The 12,423-nt window shown below is 58.5% G+C and overlaps 1 protein-coding gene across 2 annotated transcripts in view; it reads right to left on the reverse strand.

Moving 5' to 3' along the window:
- Positions 1–7,680: 7,680 nt before the first annotated feature.
- Positions 7,681–12,423, reverse strand: part of UBASH3A (ubiquitin associated and SH3 domain containing A) — a 41,461-nt gene continuing 36,718 nt past the window's right edge. The window contains exons 14-16 of one of the 2 annotated variants that reach the window (XM_047719509.1): positions 11,230–11,340; positions 10,638–10,747; positions 7,681–8,156 (exon numbers count right to left, since the gene is read on the reverse strand). In XM_047719509.1, the coding sequence (XP_047575465.1) occupies positions 8,019–8,156; positions 10,638–10,747; positions 11,230–11,340 (359 nt within the window). In that variant the 3' untranslated portion in view covers positions 7,681–8,018. The remainder of the gene's footprint in view (positions 8,157–10,637; positions 10,748–11,229; positions 11,341–12,423) is intronic. The other variant, XM_047719520.1, reaches the window with a different exon arrangement.

A 12,423-nucleotide genomic window follows, 5' to 3' on the forward strand; every position in this document is an offset into this window, starting at 1 on the left:
TCATGTTGGCTCCTCAGCCTGGTCTTACTGGTCTGTCCACAGCGTTTCTCTTCCCCGGGGGTGTGTCCCCAGGGCGTCGAGCGGCCAGGGGATGTGAAATCTGTGACATGACAGTTGCTATGGGGACAGAGAGCGGGGGCTGGGGGTGCCCCCAGCCCTTGCCATCACCAGTGCGACTGTGGGCAATAAGGACGCTCGTGCCTGCCGTGGGCCACCCATGCCCTCTCCTGACTGGCGAGGAGGCCACCACGTGCCCGCTGTACACGTGAGTACCCCGGGATCGGGTAATGGGAGGACGTGGTCCTTGAGCCGCTCTGTGCTGATGACAAGCTTGTGGCGGGAAAGAGCACCCCCTGCCCCGCCCCAGGTGAGGGTAGTTTGAAAAGAACTAGTCACAAGATGAGGGAAAGTTTGCAAGGGAGTGAGCTGTGGAAAGAGATACCCCAGTGCCACTGTCCTCCTCCATGCCGTCCCCCCTGGGCTCCCCACCGGCCCCAGGGTGTGGGAGCCTGGGTGTTAGGTCTGCACGGCTGAGCCTGGGGACAGAGAGGGACCTGGAAGCTGTCCAGCTCAGCCACAGCATACACAGCCCTTGGCCCTGTGCAGACACTCAACAAGGAATGCTGAAGAACATTCCAGGGAGGGAGGGTCAGGGGAAGGGTTGCCAGCCTTGTGAGCTCACCTGGGCTTCCCGCACTGCTCAGCTCCAAGCCCGAGGTGGGCTGTGCGCTCCTCCTGGAGAGCCTCTCTGCTTCCGAGCCCCCCCTGGTGCACGTCCTTCTGTCCTGTGGTCCTCTTTTCTGGCCATCGGGAGGAGGAGAAGAGAATGCTTGGATTTTACCGAGGGGCGAACCAAAGGGAATGCCCTGGTTTGCTCCGGGTCCCACCCAGGCAGCCCCACATCCTGTCCAGGTGGCCTGCCCCCAAGACCACGACAACTTCCGTCACGGTCACATGAAAACAGAGCAGGTCACCGTGGACAGAGGGGCCCACGCCACCTGGCTGCTGCAGCTCCCCTGTTACCTGCGGGGAAATGACATGGTTTCCTCCCACATCTGGATTTGGGCAGCAAAGACTTAGGCTCAGAAGGTCCCAGCCCCAAACTCCCAGAGGGCCGCCTGAGGATGGGGTCCCGGGAGCTGCGTGGGGGCGGGACCAGGGCTCTGCTGAGCCTCTGCATTGCTAACAAGCTCCCAGGACGCCCCAGGGACCACGCATTAGAGAAGCGGATAGGAAATGACTTATTCGGCGTTTCCTCACCTCTCCTCAAGGCTGCTTACAATTCTCCGGGTAGAGCGCTCCGGGGGTCCTGCTGTTGGACCACGAAGTGAATCCGGGCACACACTCAGCCCCTTCGAGCAGTGCCCAGGCCAAGGACGGCAAAGCCGTCCAAGGACCCCTGGGGGCAAATAAAACGCGCATTTTCCAGAATCGGTCGCTAAGCTCAGCGGTGCCGTCGTCCTTCCGGGAGGGAGGGGAGCTCTCCGCGGCCTTTCTCCTTCGGGGTTTGTGTGGGCTTTGTGTCGTAGCTTGTTTGGGTCATGCTTTGCTTTATTGCGCTAAGGAATTTCTACCTCCTTACGGACGGCACACAGCGCGAGACACTGAGTTCCTGGGGGAGAGAAATACACTTGTTTTTTTTAAGATTTTATTTATTTCTTTGACAGAGAGAGATCACAAGCAGGCAGAGAGGCAGGCAGAGAGAGAGGGGGAAGCAGGCTCCCTGCTGAGCCGAGAGCCCGATGCGGGACTCGATCCCAGGACCCTGAGATCATGACCTGAGCCGAAGGCAAAGGCTTAACCCACGGAGCCACCCAGGCATCCCTGAGAGAAGTACACTTTTGCAGAGAGCAGGAGAAATCTGATATTTCCAGATCACCCACTTCCTGAATGACTTCTTAGGGAACGTCTTGGCTTGCAGCCTTCACTAAGAAGACGGTGTGTGTGTTGTGAGCGTGCATGCACGTGTGAGTGTGTGTGTGAGTGTGTGTGTGTGTGCGTGCATGCGTGTGTGTGATTTTTAGCTTAAGTTTTAGGGGCAAATGGTCCTCAGCAGTTGGAAGTGGCATTTGCTTGGAAGCCACCGGGGTGAGAAGCGGATGAGTCTGGAATGTTCCGCAGCAACTTGCGGACGCCTTTTGACATGGCGGGATTCTGGTTGCAGTCGTGATGGGGCATCTCTAAGATCCCCTCAGTCTCTCAAAATTCTGCCCGGCTTAAGAGCTGGACACCCGCCTGCCAGTTTGCTCTCAGTGACTCCGTGTGGCTTCCTGGTGTGGCTGAGCAATGGGGCCAGGAGAGGCAGAGCGTCCTGTTGAACAGGGAGGCTGGGGAGACAAGGCGGGGGCTCCCTCCAGGCACCGGAATTGCCGGCCGGGCAGGGGGAGCGGAAGAGATGCAGCCTCGCAGGGACCCTGGAATCGAACTGTCTGTCCAGGTCCTAGCCCTTCCCCAGCTGCCCCCTAGCTCTGCTTCCCTACGGACTCCAGGGTCATCGTCTCTCCCTCCGGACGCTGCCGAAGCCCAGATCTTGTTCCCTCCTCCCCAGCTTTGCTGGAGGCCGGCAGAGCCCGCCGTGCCTACTGGGGTGGTCCCTGGCAGGCCTGTCCTAGCGTCTTGTTACTAAAGGTGACCTCGCCTCACACAGAGAACAGCGTTCAGGCCCCCTGTCAGCAGTGGACTGAAGACAGCTCATTAGCTCACGACGGCTGATTTCTACATTTTCAGGCATTTTATAAATCGGCGATGAAGACACAGGTGGCTCAGAATCGGCCGTGGTGGGAGAATTTACACCCTGGAAACCGGCAGACCCCGCAAATTCTCCAGCTGAGCCCACTGCTGCTCACTGCTCGGAAGACAGCCCTCCCTCGGGGACAGAGGCTGGGGGCTGGGACGGGCTGAGCCCACTGGCAGCCTGCACCCAAGCCACACCAAGATCGTGCTCAAGGTCACAGCAGGTAGGAGACAGAACAGGGCACAACCCCAAGTCTCCTGACACCCAGAGCAGTCTTTCGCACAATGGTCCGATGAATGTCTCCTTTATCATTGGAAACCATTTCTGGCAATTCCAAGGATCCGTGTGTGTGTGGATCGTTTGTGGGGGCACATGTCGGGGGCAGGTATGAGAAGGGACTCCTTGGCCCTGCTGTGCCGGGATCCGGCCCCAGACCCAAGGACCCTGGAGCCTTCTAACATTCGTGGCACACTTTCCAGGTCTGGAATCTGGGTGGGAGGGGGGCCCGGTTCATGCCTGGATGTCCTCGGTCCTCACGTCACAGGACCCCACCCTTCAGAGCACCCCATGCTGCTCAACTCAAGACGGATGCATGTTTTCCTGATGTTCTTCTCTGTAATTGTGTGTCTACTCCTCGAGGGCGTGAAATGGCTACTATGCTAGGGTCCTCTGCACACCTGGGCTATCATGGGTGCCCAAGGCCGGTGACACACCGCCTGGGACCAGGGCTCAGGGAACACATCTGGGCTTCTCAATGGGGAACAGTTTTGCTCCTCAGGACGTATTTGGCAAGATCTGGAGACGTGTTTGGTGAGTGTGACTGTCAAAGGAGCGTGCTACTGGCATCTTCCCGGGTCAAGCCCAGACATGCGGCTGAATACTCCACAGTGGGCAGCACAGCCCCCTCCACCTCCCACAGCAAAGAGCTCCCATCCCCAGATATCAGCTGTGCTGAGGGTTTGAACCCGGGGCGCACAGCTGTGCAGTGAGCCCTGATCACAGGTGCTGGGTCCCCAGGGAGCTCCATGAGCACTTCATGGGTTAATGTGGGGAGGGATCAGCTTGACAGTGCCGGACCTTCCTATGCAAGGACACAGCGTGCCTATCGACCCAGACCGTGTTCTTCCGGGCCTGCAGTGGTACGTTTAGGTTCTCAGGCTTTCTTCTAAGCATCGCCCTGGGCATCTCTGTTCTGCTGTCATTGATAATGTTTTCCGTTGCATCTCCTGATGATGTTGCCATACACGAGATCTGTCGACGTCTGATCTTTACCTTTGAGCTCAGGCACTTACTGAATTCTCCTCTGGTGGTCCTAGAACCTTGGTTGATTTTCTTGGGGCTCCAGGCCTGTGGTCCGGGCATCTGTGAGCACTCGCCACATGCTTTCAGCGTGCCAGCAGAGGGAGGGGGCTCTGCGTGGGGAGGAGTGGAGCCCATGCCCCCACTTCTAGCCTCCGTGGCTCCCTGGACTGATCTGGGGGCCTGAAGGATGGAGGTTCTGGCTAAGGCTGTCCGTGGGGGTTTTGTGAGCCCCTGAGGCCAGGCGACACGGTGGTTCAGGGTGGAGAAGATTCTTGGGTCTGCAGAGGAGGCTCTGGGAGCACTGGGTGGTGACTCCAGGTGGGGACCTGGTCTTCCTTCCGATGGGCATGTTGGCAAAGCCACCAGTAAGCCCCCTCACTCGAAGGCTGAGAAGGGCCGTGGGCTCTGCGGGGAAGCTTGGGGCCGTGTCACACAGACTCCTTCCTGAGCCCCTGTGAGCCCCTGGGGGCTCCTGGAACACCTGGGCAAGGTCAGGGGAGCCCAGGAATGTAGAGGCCGTGTTCTTCCCCCAGGCCGGGAGCGCAGGGCAGCTGGATGACCCGTGTTCTTGCCTTTGTCCCTCACACCATCTAACCAGCCCACAGGGAGTCAGACTTTGATGTTTAACACTTAAAAATAAGTACAATAAAGGAAAAAAGAAGGTCAGGAGAGGAGGCGTATGGCCGTAGGTGTGTAACCGGACCGGCCGACGGTGCCGTTTGCCACACGCCTTGTGCCGAGCTACATGACGTGGCTGGTGCTCAGCCGTTCAGGGGTTTGTATGTTTTGGTGTTTACACCCAAGATTTTCCCAGGGCTGCTGTGACAAAGGTGACAGAGGTGACAGAAGTGTTTCTTCACACGGCCCAGAGGCTGGACGTCCAGGGTCCAAGAGTGGACAGGGCTGGCTCCTCCCATCCTCTCTGAGGCCGTCCTCTGTGTCCTCACGTGGTTTCCCTGTGTGTGTGTCTGTGTCCTGATCTCACAGGAACACAGGTCACATCGCATCACAGCCACCCTGGGGACCTCACGTGATCTTACTTAACCTCCTTAGAGACCTGACCTCCAAATAAGGCTACATTCTGAGGTGCTGGGGGTCTGGACCTCAACTTAGGGATTTGCGGGAGGCACGCAATTTAGCCCATGAAATTCACCAACATGACCAGGTCCAAAAAAAAAAAAATCTCAAATTTGGTTCTAAAAGACTTGCTCCCGTGGGGAATTACTATGGATAACACAGAAGGTGTTGGCGGTGGCCCCAGACCTGTCACCACGCACGTGACCCTCGGAGGCTCCAGGTCCCTGGTCAGACCAGACTCAGGCTCCCCGGTCCTTGGCCACCTGGTCCTGAGGCCATTCGGCCCCTCAGCACCTTTCATCTTTTGAAAGAGCTCGTGGTGGGTCGGGGAGAGGCTTTCCTCACGGCGCCACAGGCTCGTGTGTCCACAGGAACGCGGCCGCATCGCGGGATGTCCTGGGGCCATTGCCAGAGGCCGCCAGCAGGGGTCAGTGTGGGCCTACGGACGCACTGGGGGGCCGCGCGGAGGGCGCTAGGATCTGGGTCTTGGCATCTCCCTCGCTGTCTGACTGCAAACCTGCACCAAGCGGAGATAAACGTCGGTCCCTCCCTTCCTCCCTCCCCTTCTGTTCTCAGGGCCCGTCCCCACCACGAGGCCGTTCTGGAAGCGCAAAGGGACGGAACCGCGCTTTCCTGCCATTGCATCAGAATGGGGGACTGGGGAGAACAAGAATGACAGAACTTAAAGAAAATGGAGTTTCCTGCTCGGGGGTTGGGGGGGGGGAGCCCGCGTCTCCCTCTCCTCCATGCTTGTTCTCTGTCACCGTCTCTGCCTGTCTCTCTCTAAAATAAATAAAAATCTTAAAAAAAAGAAAAGGAAAGAAAGCGGGGTTTCTTGCTCTTTTGACCTTGGAGTCTGAGCTCCAAGCCCATCTCGTGGTCCCTGCAAACCCCCACCCGCCGCCCGGCAAGGAGGACAGTCCTCCCTCTCGTTACCCAGGGCCGGGCGGCCCAGCAGTCTCATCCCCCATGGGTTGAACCCAGACACCGCAGGACCACCCCAAAGAAGGGGCCGCTTGCTTGATTTGTGAAGGTTTTGGTCATTCTCACGGGGCGGCATCAGGCTATCTGGGGGGGAGGACAAGGGAAGATTTCCTCCCGACCATGGGCAGCTGTCCAGGCAGGCAAGGACTTTGCGGCAGGTGCTGCCCTCCCCGTCCCGGGGGCCCATTTGCTTTTTGGTCGGTGCCCGCTGGGAGGCGTGCAGGGTTTCCCCCCAAGACCCTGGTGCTGGAGACCAGGGGTGGGAGCAGCCCCTGAGCGGGCTGCCCTCTGCCCTTGGCCAGCTGCAAACATCTTCATGTTGGAGACGGGAAAACAACGTCACAAGTGAAGTAAAACAAGGGACAAACATCTTGATGTGTTTCTCGGGAGATATGGCAGGACCGTAAAGCGAAGAGCCTTTAGTGTGACCTGTTGTGTTCTTTGTGACGTGGCTGCTTCCCCGTCCGGGTTCTGGGGGCCACCCTCTCTATTCCTCAAGAGCTCCACGGACTGCATGCCCCCAGCCTCGCCTGGGAGACTGCAGGGGAGAGCCGGGGACAGGGCTGGCACATCCCGCCAGCCTCCCTCTTTGCTTTGTGAAAGGCCAGGCATGGGTCAACAATGGTCCCAAACACCGGAACTGGAACACAGTGGGAAAGGAGGAAGGCCAGTCGGGGTCACGGTGCCACGGTGGGACTTCGTTTGGGACACTGAATGCATTGGTGGTGGGGACAGGTGTGACCCATGGGGGATGGGGGAGAGGACACCATGGGAGGGACGCCCATCACCCACCTGGGCCACCGGCCAGACAGGCAGAGGCATCACTGGATTGGCAGCTTCTGGGAAGGGGTACCCGTGGTGGTGGTGGGTCTCTCCTGTGAGTCAGGGTGGGACAGGGTCCCCCTGTTTGCAAAGCCACCTCCCCTTCCTCTTGACAAAAACAGAGAAAAGGGGAATCTGGGGAAGGTCTGAACTGAGAGGGCGTCTCACATCCTCGTACTGGGGCCCCAGGACAAGCAGCCGGATGTGTGGGGTGTGGAGGGTGGAGGGTGGAGAGTGTCCCCAAAACCATCAACATCCAAATCCCAGATTTGTGACCTTGTTCCTTCCAGGGCAAAGGGGACCCTGCAGACGGTGTAAGTTGTGGATCCTGAGAGGGAAGACCATCCTGGACTATCGGGCTGGCCCTCTGTAATCCCAAGGGATCTTATAAAACTGGGACAGGTCTGAGGCAGAAGGGCAAGTGGCAGTGGAAGTGGAGGGGTGGGGTGGGGGGTGGGGCTTGAAGACGAGGCTGTCTGTAGATCTCAGGAGGCAGGGACAGCAGGTGCCTCTGCTGTGGGAAAAGGCAAGGGGACACCCCCCACCTCTGAGGCCTCCACAAGAGCCTCTGGGAGGAATGCCGCCTGCTGACCTGTCTCAGAAATCCTGACCCCCAGAACTGTAACAGAACTAATCTGTGCACGTGTGATCAAAAATTTGTGTCGTCCCCAACTGCCACTCCGTGGTGATGTGGGAAACTCGTACCTGGGGAGGGGACGCCGAGCCGCGGCTCCGGCCTTCAAGCTGGCGGGTGGTTTCCTGTTCCATTTTATTGAATATTAGACCCCATTCGGCCTGTGTGGACAGAGCCACAAAGTGACTGGGATGGAACTAGGAACAGGGCGGGGAACCCGACGCATCAGAACACAGGAAACAAAGTGGGTGCATCCTTCCAGTGGTCCATGGTGGGTCCCCGTGGCTCCTTCCATCCGGGCCACGCGGTGGGTTCACATGTTACCAGGGCTGCATGGGTGGGGTAATGGTCCACCGGTGGCCGCTGCACAGGCGACAGCAGATGGCCAACATCCAGGGGTCCAAAAGTGCATCTCGTGCGTCTACACCTCCCATGGGGGGCACGGAGGACACGGGAGCACGGCTCCTAGCTGCCTGGGAGCCAGTTCCGCCAGTTAAATGCCGAGTTCGAGCCGTGGGTCAGCGTCTTCACGGGAGGGCTCACCAGTTCCCACTTGCCTTCCTCTCGGTTCTCCTCACAGAAGCACATGCCCAGGGAAGGAACCTAGGACGGGGTTTCCGATTGCTTATGAATGTTTTACACCAGGTCAATGGCGTTCACGCTCGCTCTAAACCCAACCGACAGGTCCTGCTGGGCCGGGGAAGCGGGCGCGATGGGCCCACACTGGCGTCACTGCCCCAAACACAGCGCCCATGTCTCACACAGCCGTCCTGGGTGGGCACCGTGCCCCCCACCTCCATGCATGAGGAAAATGCCCGCGGATGTTATTGGCTGTCAGGATGGGGGTCCTGTGGGCAGGGGCAGAGGCCGGGACCCTACTAATGTCCTATGGGCACAGGGGCCCGGGGCCCCCCCACCACGGAAGCACCTTGCCCTGGAGCTTTGCAGTGTCCAGGCTGAGAAGCCCCAGCGACTGCTTGGGGACTGACTGGCATTCTCAAATTCAGCGTCACGAGAAGATACTGGCATGGTTTTCAGAGCCCAGTGAAGTGCATTAGACCTCAACATCTTCCGCAAAGCGTTTGTGTAGATTTTTGGCTTTAAGGATTTTTTTGGGTTTGTTTGCATGTTTTGCTTTCCTCTTTCCCCTCCCTTTGGATGCTTAGAAATTCCTCCATGAGAGAAAGTCTGCAGAAATGCCAACACGCGGGGGGATCCCCATGGAGGCTGGTGTTGACACAGGACAACTCTGTCCTGGTTAGACCTGGCGTGTGCGTGTGTGTGCACGCGCATGTGGGTCCGCGGGCGCATGCACGCATGCACTCAGTGCACATATGTGCATGTGGGCATATACGTGAGTGTGTACATATGTGCACACACGTGTGTATGTGTGCATACATGTATGTGTGCACACATGTGCACATGTGAGTGTACATGTGGGGCAGCACAGTGCCCTGAGAGGAGGGTTGTGAACAGCCTGCTTCCACCTGTCCTTGACCTGAAGGCCTGTGGTCCCCAGAGCCCCTTGGTAAATGTCTGATACGTGCAGGCAAGTCCAGCCATTGGGGAGGGAGTGGGGTGGACACCAAAGTGTCAGGATGAGAAGGTCATGGGAATTTGGAAGTTCAAGGCTAGTGTCTTGAGAAGGGGAGGCCGAGGCTCAGGGGAGTGGGTGGGAATCTGGCCGCGGAGACAGTGGGGTTTTGGAACAGCACCAAACCTGCGGCTCTGTCAGCTACCGACTGTTGTGTGGGGGGCCGGGAGCCCCAGGACAGCCTGGGAAGGGTGTAGGATCAGGAGTGTGCAGCACAGGAGGACAGGGGAGGGAGATGGTGACATCTGCAAGAGCAATGCTTAGGGAAAGGGGGTGCAGGGGCCACCAGGAGAAGCCCCAGGAAACTCCTTCGTCATCCAGCATGGCGGGCAGGTTCAAGCAGTCCACCAGGGGCCCAGGACCCAGAGGGCTTGGGGATGTCTGGGTGACTGTTGGGAAACCCCACCTTGGAGACACTTTGGAGGGGATGCATGCGTTCACGCGGGTCCAGAGGAAACTGAATGAGAAGAGAGAAGGGGCATGCAGGTAGAGCTCTCCAACCACCCCCACCGCAAGGGAGGACCGGGCTTGACCGGGCTTTCCCAGGCAGGCAGGGCGGGCTCTGAAAGCCAGGGACTTTGCACAGGCTCAGAGCTGGTGCTGACAGGGGGGTCCTGGGGTCTGCTCCTCTGTGGCCAAGCTGTGGCCACTCATGGTCCTGTGACAATTTCGCACCAAGGAACCGGCTCAGGGACCCATCTCCCATCACAGGTATTGTCCACACACTGCACTCCTAGCCTCAAGGTCATTGGTCAACTGATTCATTTGATGCAAAGGCCATGGACGGGGGGCAAGTCTGGCCCTGAGTAGATCTTCCAGGCCAGAGCAGGGGTGGGTTTAAGCCCCCAGTTTGCCTGCCTGGGTTCATCTCACCAATGGATAAAGCTGCCTCTGCGTTGCCGGGTGATGGTTAACAGGCGGGTGCAAGGTACCCACGGTCCTTCTCTACATGTTGGTTACCTGCAAGTGTTTGCAGAGCCCAGCCCAGCCCTAGGCACTCGGGCTACAGAGTGTCCTGTGGGGTCCATGGCGGGCTGACTCCAAAGGAAGAGGGTGGGATTCCTTTCTGTCCTCCTGCCCCCCACCCCTTGGCTCCCAGAACAAGCCAGGCCAGCCTTCGTTCTTTCTCTTGGTGTCCACATGGCTTACTCCCCGCTGGACCATTTGTCCCCACTACTGAGCTGCATGGCATTACCGTATCTTAGTTTTTGTAATAATAATAATATATAATGATAGTAATGTGGGCAGCAAATGGCCAAAGTTGTCATAGTGATGATAAAGATGGTAAACTGCTCCCATCAGTCCCCGCCCAGGGCTGCCCTGTGCAGAAGAGCAGGTGTGCCCATCCTCAGGAGAACGGGTGGGCAGTGTGGTCCCTGCTGTCCTGGGTGGCCTGGACACTTGTTTCCATTCTGAGAAGGAAGTGTGATGAGCCTGTGGGCTCCGGCGGCTTGACTTCATGGCCCGAAGAGAAAGGGGCAGGCACATACCTTTCTCACTAACTGGGCGAAGTCTCCACTGTCCCGGGGCGGCAGCCCAAGGAGCGGGCGTGTGCAGGAGTCCAGTGCCGAGCCATGGCTCACAATCAGGATGACGCCCGCTGTAGGGAAAAGCACACTCAGGGTCAGAGAGGGCACGGAGAGTGCCTTCTACTAGAACGAGTGTCCCCAGGGTTACCGGGGGAAGCCACCTTGAGGTGCACGCAGCCTGAGAGAGCCCAGGGAGGAAGTGGCATGGCAGGTAGCCACGTGTGCCTTGTCCATGGGGCATCACATCCACAGTCTGGGGTGGCACCTGCTGTGAGCTTCGGGGATGGGACTGTGCCGTGATCCAGGCCCCCACTTCTTGCAGGATGTTGTGGCAGCTGCTGCCCAGGCTGGGTCTCTTAGCTAGAGAATCATCAGCCGCTTGGCCACCATGAGCCTGCTGATGCCTCTTGCTTCGATAGGAACCTTCCGAGTCCACAGGTGCGGCATGTCTTCTGCCAGCAGCGTGACTGACTCAAGGAAGAAGCACAGCAGGGGAGAGCTGGCCCAGCTGGGCGAGTCTGGGAGGTGCCCTGGCCGGACCCCCCAGACTCACCTGCAGGAGGGAGGCTGGTGGTGGGCTTCCCCGGAGGGCTACGGCTGACACAGAACGATCCGTTCGCACTGCCTCCTAACACGACTGTCATTCTCCAGCAGGACCGAGGCCCTGATGGAATCCTCCTGTGTTATTTCCTGTTCATTCCACTCGCGCATCTTTGGTTTCCCAAGTCACAGTGCGGTGGCCAGGTGCCGTCCAGGAGGTACACGCGCAGCTTGGACTCGGCCTGTGCTCTAAGCACGCGGGAGACTTGGGCACACGTGCTCCAGCCCTCGGAGCTTCAGTGTCATGAGCGGTACATGGCGGTGACATCACAGACTGCACAGGAAGGTGAGCAGTTAACAGATGACGTCCCTGGAGGGCTTCCTGCCCGGGGACCGGTAGGTGTTGGCTTTCACCCTCCAGCCCACCTGGATTTCTCATTCCTCCTCCGTGGCTTGCCACACAGGCCACCCTCCTGCCTTGCTCACACTCTGTCTCTGGGGCACTGTTTGCCTTCCAAACCCTGCTTGTCCCATGACTCAGTCTCTGCCACACGTGTGGCCCTGTGGACAACGGGCTGTGTTCCTTGCAGTGAACAGCACATAGATGGTGCTCAGTGGGAATGGGAGCTGATAAAGCAGATCTCCATCCCCATTTCCAAAGGCCTCACCCCTGTAGGGGCTCCTTAGAAGGGCAGAGCCTCCCACGGCCTCTGAATTTCAGCTCAGAACAGAGGCTTGACATGAACGGCTGGAAAGTGGCGGGCTGAGGAGGACCTGGTGTGCAGTGGAAGGCTCTGAAGTCATCTTCCGTCCTTCGGTGCTCTGTGGCAGTCAATGTGAGGACAGGGCTTTGGTCATTGATTAAATGTCACTAAGGTGCGGTTTGCAAAAGTAGCTTCCCAGGAGACCGGCTGGTCGGAATAGGCAATGTAAAGCAGCTTCATGCCAGCCGTGTCTGGGGGGCTGGGAGGCAAGGTTGGGGTTCTTCCTGCAGGACGCTTGGGAGTGTGTCCCCTTGTGTACCAGGGACTCTCGGGGAGGCCAGCGGCTCAGCTCTTCCCTGAGAGCAGAGTCCCCCGCCCGCATACATCTCCATCCCAGGTCTCTGGGATGAAGGAAGAAAGGACCCTGGCCAGGGAGGGGGTCGGCTGGTCCCTTAACACCTCTGGGACTCTTCTTGGTGTAATTCAAAACCCCTAATACTCCA

This window comes from Lutra lutra, chromosome 1, assembly GCF_902655055.1.
Source record: "Lutra lutra chromosome 1, mLutLut1.2, whole genome shotgun sequence".
NCBI classification, from domain to species: domain Eukaryota; kingdom Metazoa; phylum Chordata; class Mammalia; order Carnivora; family Mustelidae; genus Lutra; species Lutra lutra.